Consider the following 20,564-nt stretch of genomic DNA (forward strand, 5'->3'; position numbering starts at 1 on the left):
TTAACTCCACACAGCAAAATTACTAAAACCATGGGTCCATGACATTTTATGTCTTTTTCTCCTTGTTTCAATTGAATTGTATACTTAAACATAGAACACAAATCGCCTTTTTGGCACTTTCATATACTACCTACCTTCCGTTTAGCAGTACTTAGACAAAATATTACTTCATCACGACCAAACAAATTTACTGCTTGCAGACCCCTCCCATATCCTTTTTTTCTTAAGGAGTTCTATGAACTCTCTAGTTTGATTGAATTAGGCAACTGATAGATTGAAATATGAGGGATATTTTAAAAGAACTAAACAGGTTGATCACACTATAATGCAGGAAGATATGGTATTCGGAGTGATAATTGAAAGGGTGGAGAAATATTGTTATTTAGGAGACAAGTTGGGTGTCATTTGGGAACAGAGGTGGCTGTCAGGACTAGGATAAAAAGGTACCTGTATCTTGGAATTAATGGAAAGAGTTGGGAGGTGGTGATGTTTGGTATCTAACAAAAACAAGTATGTGCCAAGGGTAGTAAAGGCAAGAGTGTAGTTAGCCTGTGTAAGGTCCGTCCGTCCTATTGTATGGTAGTGAAGTTGAGCCATGAGGATGGAAGGAGGATAGAAGGGACAGAGATGAGGATGTTAATATGGATGTTTCTTATTTGATGGTCCTGCCATGTAGCCAAGACAGAGGATGAACCCATTTAAAAGGATATAGTAAGTTTTGAGGCAAATGGAAAAAGAGCAAGAGGTAGGCCACAGAAAACGTTATGAATTTTAACTTAATTCATTAATTTATTTATTAATTTCCGAGAACTTTATTAATTGAATGTTTGATGAAAACCGATTCAAACCGATAGAAGATGGTCTCACCATCTTACTAGAATTCACCAAATGTCCGTCCGTCTGTCTGTCTGTCTGTCTGTCTGTCCGTTCGAAGGTACCGTAAAGACTGCTGAACCGATCGCAACGATATTTTGGGTGGGTAATCCTGGGATCTCCAGGAGTAAAACCGGCTATTTAGTTTTCCCAATTTCAGCTTTGGTCTCCAGCATTCTCAGGTTTGGACTCCCGCATATCGTTCATTGTGACGATGTTTCCATTGTGACGATGTTGTTTTCCCAGGTGCCGCACAAACGGCTGCACCGATCGCAACCTGACGAATGAAAACACACAGTTAAAAATAATATAAATTTCCAATCTCCAATAATTTTTGCATGCATGCTTGGGGTACCCTAGGGTCAGGTCATGGAAACAAAATAATCCCCTCTCAACACCATCCCACCCCAACTGGCGTGAATGGGGAGATGACTTATGCTTTTCAGATTTTCACCTGCACATGTAGAATAACCATTTGGAGGGATGGAAAATTTGGTTGGATTTGGGTGTGGTTAACGAGGGTAAAAAAGATCATGGTTTTGGATTTGGAACGATCTGATATGTGTGCATCTGAGCAAAAAATACCATTATTTACTGAACACACTACTATTATGGCCCACTGCTATTATGGTCCATATACCCATATTATGCCATGTACATTGCTATTATCCGTAGCATTATTGATTGATTATTAGGCTATTTAACAACCACAATTGTACACATCAAGGATAAATTGCATCAATGAAGGTGAATATAAATGAAAAGAAATTTTAAATGACATTTCCCATGGATAGTCTATCATATGGAAGAAGTTTCGCCTCGATCTGTTAAGCGGTTCTGAAGAAGGTTTTTTTAGACTTCAATCCAAGTTTTTTAGACTTCAAGTTATTATTTTCAATCCAATTTGGCCACCAGACCACGTCACCGATGATGTCATAAATTAAATTATTCACTCACATCGGGACTCGTAGATCAGATGTATGAAGTTTCTGATTTTTCGGATAATGATTTTGATTCAACCAATTATGGCTGAAGTACCACTTCACCGATAATGCCATCGTTATCACTCGATATGCCCCATGGGGAGTTGATGACATATGCCAAGTTTCAATTTTGCCAATTTTGACATATGCCAAGCCTTCAAAGCTATCTCACAACCAAGTTGACTACAACCCAGAAAGGTGTGCAATAGTAAAAGCTTGCTTCTTTTTTTTTTTTTCCTTTTGTATACAAGATCGAGGCTCATGTAAGAGCTAACATTAATCACAAAAAAACAAACGGACACATAAAAAAACATATAATAAAGGGAGAGGGAGACAAGATGGAGAGAGAGAGGGAAGCACACAAGTACAACAGCAGAGAACAGGGACATCGGGAGATCTGTGGGAGGGAGAGCGCTTGGGGGGAGGAGGCATGGGAAGGATGGGAAGGGGGTGGGGGGTGGGAGAGGTATAAAACACATGGACACTGCTTGGACTTCTAGGAAAGAAGTTGGTATTTCAAAAAAGTGGATCTGGTGTGAATTAATGGGGTAGAAAAGATCAAGGTTTTGGATGGGGGAAGATGAGAGATGGTGGTGAACAGCTGTTTTAAAAACCTGGAGGGAGGAGTGGGATTGAAGAGAGTGAGGGAGTTTGTTACAGAGGCAGGAGAAAAGAGGAATGAAAGAGTGAAGGTGAGCAGAGAGTCTTGATTTTGGCAGTTTCACCAGAAGAGGGTTGCTGGAAGATCTTGTGTGACCTGGAGGAATATTTGGGGGACAGAGCACAGAGAGAGCTGGGGGAGCACGGCTGGAGAGGAGTCAGTAGAAGACAGAAAGACCACCAATCTGCCTGGGGTGAGTGAGTGAAAGGCCTTCAGAATCAGCTTCATCACGGGAGATTCCAATGATTCTGAAAGCTTTGGTTTCAACAGCGTGAAGCCGAGCTAGGTGTGTGACAGGAGCACCAGCCCAGAGGGGAGAGCAGTATTCCATTGAGTTGCAGATGAAAGCCTTGTAGGTGGTGAGGAGCTCAGGTGTGCCAAGGAAGGACTTTGCACGACGGAGGATGCCCGGTCAGTGACTGGCTTTGAAGGCCAGCTTTGAAATGTGGTTTTCCCCAGGAAAGATCATGGCAGATAGTGAGACCCAAAAGCTTGAGTGACAGAACTTATTGGAGAGGATTGTTGAGAAAGTCGATGGGAGGGTTGTCCAGACGGTCTTTTCGGAGAGACATAGTAAGAGTGTGAGATTTATCAGGATTGAAAGACATGTTCCACTTGTTTGACCAGTCTGTGGTTTTGTCCAAGTCTGCAGAGAGTGAGGAGGCTGCAGACTGCCGATCTGAGGGATGAGGAATGGAGCGGCAGAGAGTGGAGTCATCAGCAAAGAGATAGAGAGGATTTTCCAGAGACCCGGAGAGATCATTAATGAAGACCAGAAAAAGCACAGGGCCCAGAACACTGCCTTGGGGAACTCCAGCCTGAACAGGAAGGGGAGATGAGAAAAATCCATTCTGGGCCACACGTTGACTATGACCAGAGAGGACGTCCGCCAGCCATGCGTGGACATTTCCATGGATACCATAGGAGGAGAGTTTGGTGAGCAGAGCTGGGTGCCAGACCATATCGAAGGCACGTGATATGTCAAGGGAGACGGCTCTAATTTCCTGTTTGACATTGAGGACCTCCATCCATTGTTTCATACATAGCTTTTACATTTCATACATTTTACATTTAACATTTCATTTCATACATTTCATACATTGCTTCATACAAACCGACATGATTGGATGGAGAATGCGGCTGGAATTCCAAAAAGTCTGTTGTCTGTAGGCATGGGTTGCAGGGTGTTTCACATACTAGAAAAAACGGACTCGACCTCATTTCACTCGGACTCAGATAAATTGTTGAAAAAATGAAATCCTGTACAAACAATAAACAAAAATGCTTCATTGAAAAAAAAGTTCCTTTTTTGTGTACATAGTCAAGGCTTGTGGATGAGCGGATCACTGAAAGGCTCAGGACACAAAAGGTGCATACATGGGGTGGACAAAATGGATACAGAAGGAAACTTCAAGGCTGGAAACCTGAAAAATTGGAAAGAGTAGGGATTTGGTTGGGGTTAGCAAGGGCAGAAAAGATAATAGTTTTGAATTGGGGACAACCTGAGATGGTGGTGAACAGCTGTCTTGAAGACCTATTGAAACTAAATCGACAATGACAGCAATTTAAAACAAGACAGTGTAATTTACTTGTAAGACCATCATTTGTCATTTACATTCAAAGGTGCAACAGATTCTCTACAGAAACAACTCAAAAGTTCATAGAACACGTTATCCCGTGCAGTGCTACACAAGGAAACCAGATTCGGTCCATCTTGGTCCATCTTGCTTGTTCCATATCAACACCAGACCAATTTCATTGGGGGAATGAGGCTGAGGAATGTGGATGAGACAATGTGGCAGAGATATCCCAAGGCTGCCAAAACAAAAATGGGGATATATATTTATTTTAATTTTTTTTTTTTAAAGCAATTTTTTTTCAGGGGCAGCGGGGTGGGCGAAGGCGGTTCTTGGGTGAGAGACACAAAACGTCATCCACACCACCCCTGGAGGAGATCTACAGACACGACACTCCACACAGATGCACACAATCACCCATCCATACTCAAGCTCCCTCATGCTCTATATCGATACATAGCATGGCTCTTGGAAGTATTATAAAGGCGATTTTTGTTCTACATTGTTCAAGTATATAATTCAATTTAAATAAAGATTTATAAATATAAAATTTATTTATAAATAAATTAAATAATAAATAATAAAATAATAATAATAAATATAATAAATAATAATAATAAATAATAATATAATAAATAATAATAATAATATAATATAATAAATAATAATAATAATAAATAATAATAAACTAAAATAATAATAAAACAATAAATAAAGAATAAAATAATAATAACTAAAGAATAAAGATTTATAATAAAGATTTAAAGGTGTGTAAATAAATAAATTTCAGGTTTATCACCATTTTCTCCAGCTGCTATTACATCACCCTTTCTAACACACCACATTAGTTATTCATGCATGTTGTTTGTGTCCTTTATAACATCTTTAAAAACAGTAAGTTTCCTGATTGGAATGATTTACAATTTCGTTGGACTGCCAGACAGACAGAGTAAAATATTATCTCATTCCTCTCTGTGGATGTACGGTCAGGATGGTCAGGGGAGGGAGAAGATGTCCTGCAGCTTGCTTGACCTCATGAGCCGAGAGAGAGGGAGCGAGATAGAGAGTTGAATTTATCTTTGGGATGACAGCACAGTGGCTGACGCGATTACAAGAATTCTTAATTGCATTTCTGGCAATGATAGTCTACCCCTGCATGGGCCCCCTCTTTGCCTGGACCCAGAGAAACAACCCCCCCCCCCCCCCCCCTCCCCACCACACTCCTCGCCCTTAATCCGTCATTGATTGGAACATAACTTTTCAGACACCTTTAACGCTTTAAACCTTTCAAGACATTTCAGACCTTTTTACACCCTTTCGATGTTAGAGTCTTTAGACCCCCTGACACTTTAGACCTTTTCGCTCGTAGTTAAGCTGCTGTATTTTGCGTGCATAGCGATTTTAGTGAAAAGCTCGCACTGTGAATGTGCGTGAAGCTTCGTGGACGAAGCCTCCTCACTATCTGTACATTACATGTACCAATGTACATGTTATTGCCTCCGCCACCGAAGGCGTGTTTGTGATGTTTGATGAAATATTTGATGCGTTTTGATGAAATTTGATTGTTATGTTTTCACCCCTATTTGTCTGTCTTAGTCAGGTTCACTATGTCAATACATTATATTTCGTTCAAAATCATGGTAGATTAGCAAACCTATACATTTTTGGAAAGGTTATAGCATAAGGAAACTAAAAATCAATGTTTACATTTGGAGAGATACCTGTATGGCGGCCATTTTGGATTTTCAAAATGGCCACTGTAAAATACATATTTTGTTCTATTTCTGCCTCTAATTACCCTAAAAACTTTTAAAATATACTAAACCTATATTTTCAGGGACAAGGAATCCAATGAAAGTATCAAATTAGTGCTATGGGGAATGGTAAGACACGAATCAAAGGTTTTGAATTGCAAAATACTGTCTTTATATTCGCGATAAGTTGCATAATCAAATACATGTTATCATTTTGTACAGGCAGTTAATAACATCAAAATGTGTCACAATAATTCATATCACCAAACATACACAGGCAGTCAGCAAAATCATATATACACATGCAGTCAGTATAACTTCACATTTACACAGGCAGTCAATGACAAAATATACACAGGCAGTCAATGGCATCAAACATACACGATTACAGAATATGCCATTTAGAGTTCGTCATCACTGTCCTGTGTGTCGTATCCGACAATATAGTCCGCATCGTTTTCACAGTCCGTTCCACACAAGCAAAGGCCGGTCAAATTGATTGGCAAATCGAATTGGTCGAATGGTCGATCGAATCGAATTCGATGAATCGCGATCGAATTGGTCGATCGAAGCGATTGGTCGAATTGGTCGAATGGAATTGGTCGATTGGTCGAATTGGTCGAATCGAATTGGTCGGAATTGGCAAATGTAAACATTGATTTTCAGATTTTCCATGTAATAACGTTTCCAAAAATGTATAGGTTTGCTAATCTACCATGATTTTGAACGAAAAAACATAGTGAACCTGACTATCTGTTTGTCTGTCTGTTTGTGAGCAGGATATTTCAAAAAGTTATGGAGGGATATTCAGACAAAACTTGGTGGACAGGTTGGGTGTGTGACAAGGACAAATTGATTCGATTTTGTTGAAGATCCAGTTCCTGCCTATCAGCGGGATACAAAACAAACCGTTTAGCCTGGCAGAGGTATGAAATGAATGTTGCGATGAAAACATGAAGCTTGCTAGCAGTTAGTCAATGCACTTCACTTGTTGATTCTTCTTCTTTAATGATCACTGAGGCATGGCATGTGATGCAATGCCCTCTGTCAGTTGGAATTTATTAAGGGTGCTGGTGACAAGTCGCCTCTTCTTCACAAAGGACACTGTGGTATCTTTAAGGTCCATCTGAGGGACGGCACACATTGATAACAGTTTAGAGCTGGGTTGGGATTTCAACCCAGGTTGAACATTTTTGTATCAACAATGTCCAATTTCATGTTTTTACAGTTGTAAAACAATAAAACATTATCAATGTCTGGAGGGTGGGGCCCATGAGATTCATTTCAATTTGAGGTAACGAAAGAGAAGTTGTTTTACAGTGTTTTTGCTTGATCAATTTTTGATGTGCATTTTAAATCATTATTTCAGATCTCATTCCACCGCTTCACCCACGGTCTTACGTCCAAATTTCAAGATCACCTTCGGATTGTCTACCCTGTGAATGCTGAAGACACACGAGCTTCATTCAAAAACTAAGCGAGCATGGTTTGAAACAATGGGCACACTCCCTGTTCTTAGACTTGATCCCGACAAGAACTAAAATACGCAATTTGATGTCTGTCTGTCTGTCTGCAATGCATTCGGTCATTTATTTCTCCAATCTCAAGCAAACTTTGCATGGGGACTAAGGGTCATACGACGACGGAGGTCATAGAGATTTCATTTGCCACCCTCATCCACTTTGGATGAACTCCATGTTAAGATGGATAAATAGCTTATTGCATGGCACACCTACCAAATGTAAAAATTATTATAACCACAAACTATTTCATAAATTCCATCCAATGTTTGATTACCTTTTTTTAACAGTCGCTACCATTGTTTAACACTGGACTGCAAGAAATTTGGAGGATACCCGATGTCCTTGAGACATTCTATCCTTATCATGTTGCCCACAGATTAATGGACGGCAAGCTAGGCCGCAATGATCTTTAGTTAAAAAAGATGCTTAAAAGAATCTTTACAGTGTACACTTTACAGGGCCACTTTACCCCTGCGAAATTTCACGCACCTTCTTTCCTTACTTCCCCTCTGCCGTGGTATGTGGCAACACTGACTTTTGTTCGATGAGGAAGTCAGAGAGGTCCGTAAGTCGGAAGTCAGAGGGGATGTCGGACACACGTTGTTGCAGTGTTGAAGACTTGTTGGTTGCTTGTGCTTGCGTGCATGAAAAGGCACTACAAGCCAAACAATTGCTCAGGTGCGGACAGCTTTCGCAGAACGCTTTGGAACACTTTCTCCACCAAAGAAGACATTCTTAAAGTGGGGAAAACGGACATTTGAAACAGGTGTGTGAAGGAGAAGAAGCACCGTAAAAGCCCTGTAACAAGAATAAACATGTGCCCTGCTATGTTGGCATTAGTTGACCGGTCGCCGAGGAAATCAACAAGAAAGGGCTAATAACCTTGGCATACCATGGACTACTATATCAACTAATGAAAAAAGATCTTCAGTTGAAACTCTGGCGAACTGAGTGATGGCGGCATTCCATTCTGGAATTACTTTCAATTTTGTTTGACTGCCAGGCAGCCAAACAGAGTAAAACTAGGCGGTATTCATAGAATACTTACCCTGCGGTCAACTTGGTGCGAGGCAACTCTTCTGTTTTTGAAGGGGTTTTTTCTTTGATCCAATATGGTTGTCTTTGATCCAGCATCACAAATTTATATTCTCTAATATAATTGTTGTGTAGATCAGACTAAGCGTTGTCCCTGTCGAATTATGATGTCATAATTAAGGCACCAATGACGTCATCGTTAACAACACCTATTCCCCTCATGGAGTTCTTTACAATGAGCCATGTTTCAATTTTTTCCATTGAGCGGTTTCAGATATATAGAGGTGGGAACTTTTTCCAAGAAGGCACCTGTACCACATGACTTATGACGTCATAATTATAATTAAAATATTCTACAGGTGGAGGTGCTCCTCTAGTGAAAATTTCGTGCCAATCAGACCAGGAATTGCAGAGGAAAAAAAATCATACTGATCAGATGAAGCGTTATACGTGTCGAATTATGACGACATAAAGAAGGCACCGATGACATCATTTTCAGAAGAAAAAAAAAAAACCACCTTTAGAGGCCATTTTTCCCCGCAAAGCAGGGGTTGGCCTTTTTCGGGAACCGTGGTTGTTGTTGTTTTTCGGTCCCCTATTTGAAGCAATGTTTTACGGCCGGATGCCCTTCCTGACGCCAACCCTTTTTGCCGCCTTTAACGACAAACAGGGAATTACCAGTGTACTGGTACTCAATTAGCCGACCTCGGAAGGATGACAGGCTGAGTCAACCCCCCTGGCGTTAATTCAGCGATCGACCGGGATTCGAACCCAGGATCCTTGGTTATTCCTAAGCCGGCACCCTAGCCGCTAGCCCAACACCAGGGATTACATCATCATTAACATATCTTATTTTCCATGGGGAGTACTTGACAACGCACCACGTTTCAATTTTTTCCATGGAGCGGTTTCGGAGATATAGAGGTGCAACGTTTTTCGATTTACCAAGATGGTGCCTGTACCACGTGACCTATGATGTCATAAATCTCATTTAAAAAATTCTACACGAGGAGTCGCTCATATGGTCCAAATTTCGTGTCCATCGGACTAACAGTTGCAGAGGAATTTTTTTTTTCATATTGATCAGATCAAGCATTGTACTTGTCGAATTATGACATCATAATGAAGGCACCGATGACATCATTAATCGTTAACAAATCTTATTCCCCATGGGGAGTACTTGACAATGAGCCTTGTTTACATTTTTTCCATTGAGCTGTTTTGGAGATATAGAGGTGTAATGTTTTTCCAAGATGACGTCCGTACCACGTGACCTATGACGTCATAATCAAGAATAAAATAAAAATCTACATGCAGAGGAGCTCCTATGGTAAAAAATTCTTGTCAATCAGACCAGCAGTTGTCAAGAAAATGAATTTTAAAAATGCAAACGTACGCACACCACACGTAAGCAACCGAATGCCGAACCCTGCTTTCCGCTTCACGAGTGCAGGGTAAAAATTATCTCACTCCTCTGATCAGAACGTTCCGATTCATGTTCAAAATCTATATCCGGATCTTCATCCAACTTTGAGAGGTTCAGCAGTTTGTGCCGGGGAGTGTTTTAGGCAAAAAAAAAAAATTTTTTTAATGTTATGATATATTTTTTATTTTTTTTGCTCGTCTATAGTGATAAAGCTTTTGTAGCAATGTGAGTGAAGGGTAATATTAATTTATCCCCCCAACCCCATTCCTTCGTGGGTTCAGGGAAGTGTTTTAGGTCCCCACAAAAACAACAGAGAAAAAACAATTTTATTTAATTTCGAAATGCCAACCAACAGGATTAGAACAGCACCGGGCAACGCCGGGTACCCCTAATAGTAATAGTACAATACAACATTCAATTGAAATAGAAAGTTGTTCCTTGATCATAAACTGACGATTGTAGACAGACAGACAGACAAAGTGAACCAATTGCTTAACCTCGTTTTTCGCTTCGCACACGAAGTAATAATAATACGAGTTCCCCGACAAGGAACTTCAATGTAGGAGGCCATTAGACTCACCAAGGGGCTACACTATGGTTGTTTTTTTTTGTTTTGTTTTTGAAAGTCTTTGTTGCGACGACCGGGATTACGAACCGTCGACCACCCAGACTCAGAGCGGACGGACGCTCTAACCATGACACCAGCGATTGTGGTTCAATCTGGTGGTAAATAAGATCATCGTTATTTCGGAGTTTAATAGGGTCTTTTTGATCACCCCAAGATTTGTAAATGTGGTGTGGAAGGGGAAAGGGGTGTGTCCTAGAAAAAAAACATGATGAAGCAAAATAACGAAGCGCAATCAAGAGGAACAGAACTCATGAATACATCCCAGACTTTTTATTGGCAATAAGTGGTTCAGTTTTCAAATTACTAGGACAGTTACATCCGCCAACGAAGGTGGACGGAGGTTATGTTTTCACCCTAGTCTGTCTGTCTGTTTGTCTGTGAGCGGGATATCTCAAAAGGTTGTGGATGGATTCAAACGAAATCTGATGGACAGGTTGAGTGTGTGACACAGCCAAAATCATTACATTTTGGTGAAGATCTGAATCTGCATCCGATAATTACCTCCGCCACCAAAGGTGGATGGAGGTTATGTTTTCACCCCTGCCTGTCTGTCCGTTTGTCTGTCTGTCTGTCCGTTTGTGAACAAAATATCTCAAAACGTTGTGGACGGATTCGGACAAAATTTGGCAGAGATGTAGCGTATGTGACAAGGACGAAATGATTAGATTTTTGTGAAGATTCGGATTCGGATCCGGCTACTAGAATTTTACAATGATTCTTCGCCATTGGGAGATGGGGCCAAAACCGATACATAGCAGGATATCTCAAAAAGTTGTGGACCGATTTGGACGAAACTTGTTGGAACAGGTTGTGTGTGTGACAAGGACGATTCGGTTCGATTTTGGTAAAGATCTGAATATGGATTCGGATATGAGAATTATTTAATATTTTAAGTGATTCTTCACCATTGGGAGATCGGGCCAAAAACAATAAATAGCAGGATATCTCAAAAGGTTATGGACGGATTTGGACGAAACTTGTTGGACAGGTTGTGTGTGTGACAAGGAAGAATCGATTCAATTTTGGTGAAGATCCGGATCCGAATCGTAGAATTTTTAAAGTGATTCTTCACCATTGGGTGATCGGGCCAACCAGGTGGAGGTATGTTCTCTACTGAGTGCCGTTCTTGTTTTTTAAGTGATTCTTCATTTTTGAAAGCTAGTGCCAAAAACTATATACAGCACGATATCTCAACAAGTTGTGGATGAGTTATGACAAAAAAAGTGGATGAGTTGGTTAGGCGACAAGAACAAGCCGATTTGATTGTGGTTCAGGTCCGAATCTCGATCCGGCCTATCGGTGGGTCACGAAACGTAAACCGTTTAACCTGACAGGTATACTCTACCGAATGCCGTTTTAGTTTATGCATAATGTATTGACAAAGTGAAACTTTCGAGTGTTGCGATTTTTCTGTACAAGTGGGTCTACATTGTACAAGTGGGTCTGCATTGTACAATTGGGTCTGAACTGAACGATTACAATGGGGGGTTGCACTGTACAAGCAGGTCCGCACTGTACGAGCACAAATCAGGTTCACACTGCACAAGCATGTATGCACTGTACAAGCAAGACCACACACACTGTACAAGTAGGTCTGCATACACTACAAGTAGATCTGCACTGTAGAAGTACAAAATTTGGTGTGCACTGTACAAGCAGGTCTGCATGCACTGCACAATTATAAATTGGGTTGTACTGTACAAGAAGGTATGCACTGCACATTTAAAATTGGGTTTACACTGTACACTCAGGTCTGCATGCACTGTACAAATAAAAATTGGGTTTACACTGCACACGCAGGTATGCATGCACTGTACAATCACACATTTGGTTTGCACTGTACACGCAGTTATGCACTGCACGATTACAAATTTGGTTTGGACTGTACAAGAAGGTCTGTACTGCACAAGAAGGGCTGCACTGTACAAGAAGGTCTGCACCGCAAACGACAAATTTGGGTTGCACTGTACAAGAAGGTCTGTACTGCACAAGAAGGGCTGCACTGTACAAGAAGGTCTGCACCGCAAACGACAAATTTGGGTTGCACTGTACAAGAAGGTCTGTACTGCACAAGAAGGGCTGCACTGTACAAGAAGGTCTGCACCGCAAACGACAAATTTGGGTTGCACTGTACAAGAAGGTCTGTACTGCACAATAAGGGCTGCACTGTACAAGAAGGTCTGCACCGCAAACGACAAATTTGGTTTGGACTGTACAATAAGGTCTGTACTGCACAAGAAGGGCTGCACTGTACACGGTCTGCACCGCAAGCTACAAATTTGGGTTGCACTGTACAAGCAGGTCCGCACTGTACAATAACATTAACAGATTTGGTTCGCACTGTACAAGTATGTCTGCACTGTACAAGTACAAATTTGGTTTGCATTGTACAAGTATGTCTGCACTGTACAACAAGAAAGTCGGCACTGTATAAGAGGCACATACCGAGCCGTGAAGTCGGGACGAGGCGAGCACGTGCCACTGGATTCAGACGCGTCCTGTGGACCCGGAAGTCGCGTGTTGTGTTCGAGGCTGAAAGTGGACCCGGAAGTCGCGTATTGTGTTCGAGGCTGAAAGTGGACCATTTTGTTTTAAATCCAGTCATTCCATCTCACCCTCTCGTCATATCCGATCACAGTCACACTCATCCCCCATTGTTGTCGCCGCTCTGGTCAAATCCATGGCGCGCTTGCTCGTGTGGGACGAGGCCCTTTCGTCCCGCATGGCCGTTTGCGCCGACCAAACGGCTCCCTGGGCCGCGGCCCGACCGCTCCTGAAGGCTCTGGAGCTGAGCGGGCACGGAATTCCATGGCTTTTTGGGGCATTTCTCGGGATACTGCAGGGAGACGCCGAGTCCCGGATTGTTTGGGGGAACGTGTTGCTTGGTGAGTCTGCCAAACAGCGCCTACTAGCTTATACACCGTTCATTTGTTATACGTCATCGTCATAGGGGAAGCGCTTGGAGGAACAGGAAATGAGTTTAATGTCTCACTCGATAGCGGCCAACACTCGACTCCGCCGCCCACTCGCTTTCTTAAACACAGAAGTCAGAAGGAGCCAAAGCCGATAGCGACACCTAGCGTGTCATTACAACATCACCGAAGAACTCCAACGCTGTCGTATTTATATTCCTCTCCTCCCTTTTTTACCTATAAGTACAACTCACATGTTATACTTATAGGTCCCTACAAGTCCCTTGTACTTATAGGTCCTATATCAATCCCTGATATAAGCTTTCTAAATTTCAAACTTCTTGCGTACGTAATAAATAAATGCCACCACACACAAAGTTGTCCTCTGCCTTACATTCTTCTTCTTCTTCTTCTTTCGTATGCAGTACAAGGGTGCAGGGCCGCATTATTGAATATTGGTGCAGCTGTGCCGCTGATGTAGTGCCTCTTGTAAGTTAGGGTAGGATTTTGTAATTTGTGTATCTCACCTACTCTTCGCAAGATTGACTGATCTCGATTCTCGAAGAGATTAACTTGTAAAATGTGTCCTGATGTCCGGATGTCTGTCCGTCCATCTGTCCGGTCGTCCGTTAAATTTTTCCTATTTTTGCTGCTCCTTCCTTATCTCCTGGCGGATTGTTGTGAAACTCGACAGATGAATGAATACAAGACAGGAGCCTGCACGCACAATCGCTCCGGCTTCGATTTTTCGATTTCGGATCATGGGGCTCCCAGGGGCTTGGGGTTGGGGTTGGGGGGCAAGGGGTGGAGGTGAGGGAGGGCAGAGGTGCCAAATCAGCGGATGTCTGAACTACAACCTCAAGAAATGACCGCTGGCCCACTCGGGGCTATTCATTGCATGTATGGAATATGTAGATGTCCCTTTTACCTTATAACTAGGGCATGCCCGTACTATATATATATCGAAAATTATATCCCCCCCCCTCTATTTACACGAAATGGTTTGGTCCAAAGCGAACGGCTTGCGAGTACGGTGACAATCCCCCCCCCCCCCCCCTCTATTTACATGAAATGGTTTGGTCCAAAGCGAACGGCTTGCGGAGTTTGGTAAAGAAATCGCCATAGCTCGGTAACTACTTCTCCGATTAATATGAAACCTTGAAAAGGCACATCCTCGGGTCCCCAGCAATATACCTGGCAAGTTTAAAGTATATCGGACCCGTGGTTGTCAAGAAACAGCGGTCACAGACAAACATACAAACATACAAACATACACACAGAGATTACTGGAATTATAGATAGAAGATGATGCAACAAATGATGAGGGTAGTTTTCCTGCTTTGACAACTGAGCAAATAATCCACAACGTCTGTAGAAATTTAACAAAATTATTACTTTCCTTTCTTGTTCCCCCTACCAACCTCCCTTAATAGCTCTTCTACTGGACCTAATTGTTGTCGGGACCGTGAAGGCGCTTGTACGTCGGCCACGACCTTCCAGAAACCAACCTGACATGTTTGCCACCATCTCTGTGGACTGCTATTCCTTCCCATCAGGCCATTCAACACGTGTCGCCATGTTGGCGTCCATCTTGTTTTTACTCCCTGGTGCCGTTACAGAAGTTTTCTTTCTGTATGTCTCCAGTGTGACGGTCTGGGTCTGGGTTTTTTCGGTGGCTATTTCTAGGGTGTTCCTGGGCAGACACCATGTGAGTGACGTCCTCTGTGGCTTAGCCATTGGTTACGGACAAGCTTATGTCATGACAATATTATGGCTTCAGCCAGAAGTGTTGAAAAGATGGCCTTTTGTGCTGTTTTGGTCTTACATTGATGAGTAACTATGTTTTGTGGTACCTAGTTACCCACATTTAGTTGTGGATTGACTGTGATTGTCCTTTGGGGTCATATGTTTATTACACATGCAAATATGGTGGAATTTTAAGCATCTCCCCTTCTCCCCCTTCCACTCCCCCATCCCTTTTGCCATAAATTCCAAATTTTGCTAATTCCAAATGGGATAATATCTGGCTTGTTGGTGTGTGTCGACCAATATATATTATTACTCTGCATACAATGGATGACCTATGTGTCCGAAAGCGTGGTACAGAGGTAATGCACTTGTCTTTGTCTGTGTTTTGGTGCTTCATATATTTTGGTGTCATATTGGTGCTTCACGGGCAGCGCATTGCATCACATCACAAAGTGTGCCATGGCATTAGGTTCGATGTCCCATCTGCAAGCATTAGGTAGTGGATGTTAAAGATTCCACGATCTCTTTCACGAAGAGTAGTCAAATTATTACCGGTACCCTGAACCAATTCCAAATTCCTGCCAAAATCACCTTCAGTTGTATGTCAGGCTTTACCTGGCAATCCGTGAAAGACTTGGGTCAAAAACTTTTACACATACACACACGTACATGTACATGTACACACACACATACATGTACACACATGTAAATACACATGTACACACACATGTATACGTACATGCACTCACATGTACACACATGTAAATACACACATGTACGCACACATACATGTACACACACAAATGGACATGCATGTATACATGCACACACGTATACATGCACAAGTAAACACACATGTACATGTACACACATACACGTACACACACACATATATATATATGTACACACACATGTACATATACACATTTATACATACACACATGCATGTACACACATATACATGTATACACACACACACATACATGTACATGTACACACATGTAAATACACACATGTACACACACATACATGTACACACACAAATGGACACGCATGTATATTGTATACACGCACACACGTACACATGCACAAGTAAACACATGCACATGTACACACACACACACACACACACACATATATATATATATATATATATATATATATATGTACACACACATGTACATATACACATTTATACATACACACATACAAGTACACACATATACATGTACACACACACACACACACACACGTATACACGTATACATGCACATTTATACATATACACATACATATACACACACACACACACACACGTATACATGCACATTTATACACATACACATACGTATATACATACACACACACGTATACATGCACATTTATACATATACACATACATATATACACACACAAACACACACACACACGTATACATGCACATTTACACACACACACACACACACACACACACACACACACACGTATACATGCATATTTACACACACACACACACACACACACACACACAGTAACACACACACATTGAAAAATAATTTGCTTTTCTTGGACTATTTCTGTCTCCAAGAACTTTTTGAATGCCCCCTTGTAATTTGACAAATGTAAAGGACAAAAGTTTTCTTTCTAAATTATCTGGGAATAAAATCACAAGTTATTGTTTCCATGGTGTTCTGTTCATTAAACTTGAGATGGAAGATTCCAGCAGACTAGATGCCCTTTGCCCTTTTACTGCACCTGGTCCAAAGCAAATGTAGACATGCAGCCAATTACCAGTTAAACAGGTGAGCAAGGCGATGCAATGTCGTGTTAAGTTGAGATGTTCGGATCATGAGTGTGGGACTATTCCTGGGTTTGCACTTTGTAAATGGCATGCCCAAGATGTATCCAGACTGCATCATCAGCACACATGATACCTTGTAATTTGCACCTTACTCAACACATCTTCCTGGGATTTCTATACCTATCTAATTGTTTATGTTCATCGTTGAATAACCAACCCTTTTGCATTTCAATTCCGAGTTTTTTTTTTTAATCATTTTGGTTTATTAGGGTTCCCGGAGGGAGGCATTAAGTGTTTTTCAGTCTTGGTGTCCCATTTTTTGAAAAATAATTGTACACCGCTCCTTTCCTATTTCTCGCTCCGGTTTCTTTCACTCCACAGTACTCAGTTTTCACTCCGCGGTTTCTTTCTCGTTTGTTTGTTTGTCCGGGTGATATCTCAGCCATCCTTTGAGCTAGGAAGCTGAAATTTAGGCACAATAGTGAACACGTGCTTTGACCAAAACCTTATTTTTTTGTTTTTTGATTAATCAATTAATTGATTAATTACTTAATTATTATCGATTAATCACTTCTTTATTTTCTTTGTCGTCTGGGCAATATCTCAGGCACTTTTTGAGCTGGAAAGTTGATATTTGGGCACGGCAGTGATGAAGTGATTTGTCTATAAAGGATATTTTTGATTAATTTATTGATTAATCAATTAATTGATTAATTACTTCATTATTATCGATTAATTAATCACTTCTTTATTTTCTTTGTCGTCTGGGCAATATATCAGGTACTTTTTGAGCTGAAAAGCTGATATTTGGACACGACAGTGACCACGAGATTTGGCTGTAAATGGTATTTTTGATTAATTCATTGATCGATTAATTATTTAATTATTCGATTAATCTCTTAATCAATTTTCAAAAAGTTACAGATTCGGATTCAACGGTGAAGGTTTAGGTATGCTATCAGACAATTTATTAATAATTTAATTATTTTACTATTATTATTTATTTATTTCAATTATCAATCACTTATTTATTTTCTTTCTCATCTGGGCAATATCCCAGCCACCTTTTGAGCTATTGAATGAATGAATGAATGAATGGTCGTTTTAAGGCCATTTTCCCCACCAGAGCGGGGGTTGGCCTTGCTAGGCGGGCCCCATGACAATCATGGTTCCCTGTTTGAGGCAATGTTTTTATGGCCGGATGCCCTTCCTGACGCCAACCCTTAGTCGCCTCTTACAATGCGCAGGGATACGGTGTACCTATTCTAAGCCGGGGTACACACCGTGATCATTCATCCCAGCAAGCTGGTACTCAATTTGCCGACCTCGGAAGGATGGCAGGCTGAGTCAACCCCCCTGGCGTTAATTCAGCGATCGACCGGGATTCGAACCCAGGATCCTAGGATCCCAAGCCGGCATCCTAACCGCTAAGCCAACACCAGGCTTGTATGTACAGGACAATACCCCCTTTAGTGCGATGGCTTAGCAACTTTAATGTTACCAGCCGGACAAAAGTCCCAAATTTGGTATGGAGCTTCGTTTGGACCTATCAATTGATTTTAGCCTAGGAGCCATCCTGACCGTTTTAGATTTTCCAAGATGGCGGCCAAAATTCAAAATGCCACCAGCAAAACTGAAATATCATATATCTCTGGCTGTAGAAGTCACAGATAGACAAATGAGGTATCAAATCAGGGGTTTTTGAGGTCAGTGAAACTGATTCAGGGAAAGGTACATTGCATATGTCACTTATTTTCAAGATGGCGTCCAAAGTCCAACATGGCCGCCAAAAAAAATTAAAATAATGATATGATATTCGTTCAAATGTGGCATCAGACCAGTATTTTTGCTGTGACTGACCTTATGATCTGGTAGAACATTTACACCGGCAAAGAGATGTACAAGGGAGATTAGCCTTGCTACATTTGCACACTTTACAATCTCTTTTGCAGCCGCATTTGATAAATTCTCTGCAAGCACGAGAAGCTTCGGGAATTGTTGTCCAGACAGGTTCCCAAGATTCGGCGACTTTTTTCCAAGCATATCCAGCTGGACTTGGAAGTTTTTGTTGTGCTAACATGCTGGTAACCCAGATGCCAGCCTGGTACACTGCCCTCTTTGTGTGCTGCAGAAGTGCATTCTGAGTCGGTGGAATTTTGTCTACAGCTTGACTTCTGGGAGAAGAGCTCCATACGTGCACTGTTTACATTGGTCAAATTGCTTGTTTTGTCATACACTATGATAACTAGTCGCTCGATCTTCTTAAATGTTTCAGATTCCAAATCAACATGCTCAAATGGATGTGTGGTCAGGTGTACGAAAACATTTGTGATTGCATCATATACATGCCATGCTTGCCAGAATGATTTCTTTCCCTTCCCTCAAAATGCTGACGTGGTATCACATCCTGAGAAGGCGTGGAACATGGGTAGGGACCTTGATTTAGGTTCACCGAGGCGTGCACAGATGGCATTGATACTGTAATGTGTGTAGTTCTTTCCCACACTGTAGGCTACCCATAGGTCGACATCTGAGTTAATATGTGAAAGATCATGAAACATGCCAGTAAGAACAACAACAATGTCTGTGTCCACGGTGCGCACTTGGACAATTTTTGAACCATTCTCCAATGCATGCTTCACGTGAACCACGATCCTCGTGTCGCCGGCCTCCTCCTGATTGCACATGGACATTTCGATCTCAGTTCCAATGCATATAATATAACATTCTCTCCAGCTGTGATGTATACCGAACTGCCTGCGGGACAGTTGAACTCTGCCACCTTTGAGGAAAGAAATTCAAACAGTTCTTTCTTGTTGATAGGATCATGGAGGAAGTCATTCCAGTTTCTTGGCAGCTTGGTGTCACCAGATACCTTTCTGCGCGTTCCTTTCCCTCGTTTTTCCCTGGTTGACTCCTTCAAACTGTTCGGTATGTATGTATCCCACACAAGGTCCAGTCGTTTGGTGGTCTTTAGCTGTCGTTCCAAGTAGGGAATGAACACATTGTCTGCATATTCGTGGAATGTTCTGACATGTGTTACAGGCAAGCAGTGCACAATCACAGCACCGTCCAGGACTTTGCAGTCAAATGATGCAGGTGGCTCTGTCTGGTTCGGCTCCTCAATGCATTGCAACAATTGAGATTTTGTACCTGGCAGGTTCAGCTTGCCAAAGTCAGACAGGGAAGGAGGATATGACTGAACCTCATGTGCGAAGAAGTCATTGATATCACCATCCCTATTTTGCAAGGAGATGTATAACTGTCCGAAGAGTGCCATATTGTTCTCAAGCACTTTTACTTTCTTGCCGTCCTTGGATTTAGCTTTGACTTTTGTCGAGAATAAGGGTAGCGAATTCTTTGACATCGGACTGTGTATGGAGCGAGTGCGATCCACAAGGACTGTTGTCACATAGTCCTGATACTTTTTCGTACCAATGTCTTCCAGTGTACGGATTGTATTCACTACGGTCTCACCCGTGCAGTTACGACTGTCAAGAGTTACTAACTCGGGAAAATCATCCAGGAAAGGATTGCCCATCTTTTGTATGACTTTAGATAGGCTATCAACCTGTTGCTGGAATGCTTTCTGTGCGGCGAGTCCCTGTTCATGGTGCTCGAAATTCGTAGGGTTTTCCGGGT

The 20,564-nt window shown here is 41.7% G+C and overlaps 2 protein-coding genes across 12 annotated transcripts; one reads left to right on the forward strand and one right to left on the reverse strand.

Moving 5' to 3' along the window:
• Positions 1–29: 29 nt before the first annotated feature.
• LOC137432408 (uncharacterized) lies at positions 30–13,353 on the reverse strand. Of its 11 annotated transcripts, none has more exons than XR_013621509.1 (4): positions 12,906–13,065; positions 7,861–8,105; positions 6,837–6,974; positions 30–1,150 (listed from the first exon to the last, which is right to left on the reverse strand). XR_013621509.1 is itself a non-coding variant. In XM_078768780.1 (3 exons), exons 1-2 carry the CDS (start codon positions 13,063–13,065, stop codon positions 7,870–7,872), a joined length of 396 nt encoding a protein of 131 aa, XP_078624906.1. In that variant the 3' UTR covers positions 3,790–4,332; positions 7,861–7,869. The 11 variants fall into 11 exon arrangements, 4 of the variants coding, with proteins under 4 accessions (XP_078624907.1, XP_078624906.1, XP_078624905.1 ...); XR_013621514.1 differs by lacking the exon at positions 30–1,150 and adding an exon at positions 3,790–4,332 and having other exon boundaries at positions 7,861–8,169; positions 12,906–13,052; XR_013621513.1 differs by lacking the exon at positions 30–1,150 and adding an exon at positions 13,076–13,181 and having other exon boundaries at positions 6,003–6,974; positions 12,902–12,992.
• On the forward strand, positions 13,141–16,206 carry LOC137432413 (polyisoprenoid diphosphate/phosphate phosphohydrolase PLPP6-like). Its single transcript, XM_068124325.2, has 2 exons — positions 13,141–13,345; positions 14,806–16,206. The coding sequence occupies exons 1-2, from the start codon at positions 13,141–13,143 to the stop codon at positions 15,207–15,209; spliced, it is 609 nt and encodes a 202-aa protein (XP_067980426.1). The 3' UTR covers positions 15,210–16,206.
• Positions 16,207–20,564: the final 4,358 nt, after the last annotated feature.

The sequence above is a fragment of the Myxine glutinosa genome, unplaced genomic scaffold (assembly GCF_964187855.1).
Source record: "Myxine glutinosa unplaced genomic scaffold, kmMyxGlut1.1 SCAFFOLD_447, whole genome shotgun sequence".
NCBI lineage: Eukaryota > Metazoa > Chordata > Myxini > Myxiniformes > Myxinidae > Myxine > Myxine glutinosa.

What these genes read in the sequence shown, in the direction of transcription:
- LOC137432408 (XM_078768778.1), bottom strand. Translation starts at nt 13,065, where the DNA reads ATGACTGGATTTAAAACAAAATGGTCCACTTTCAGCCTCGAACACAAT. An exon ending in AGTACAGACCTTCTTGTACA is followed by an intron (nt 12,343 to 12,589) that starts GTGCAACCCAAA and finishes CTTCTTGTACAG; the next exon opens with TCCAAACCAAATTTGTAATC.
- LOC137432413 (XM_068124325.2), top strand. Translation starts at nt 13,141, where the DNA reads ATGGCGCGCTTGCTCGTGTGGGACGAGGCCCTTTCGTCCCGCATGGCC. An exon ending in TTGGGGGAACGTGTTGCTTG is followed by an intron (nt 13,346 to 14,805) that starts GTGAGTCTGCCA and finishes CTCCCTTAATAG; the next exon opens with CTCTTCTACTGGACCTAATT.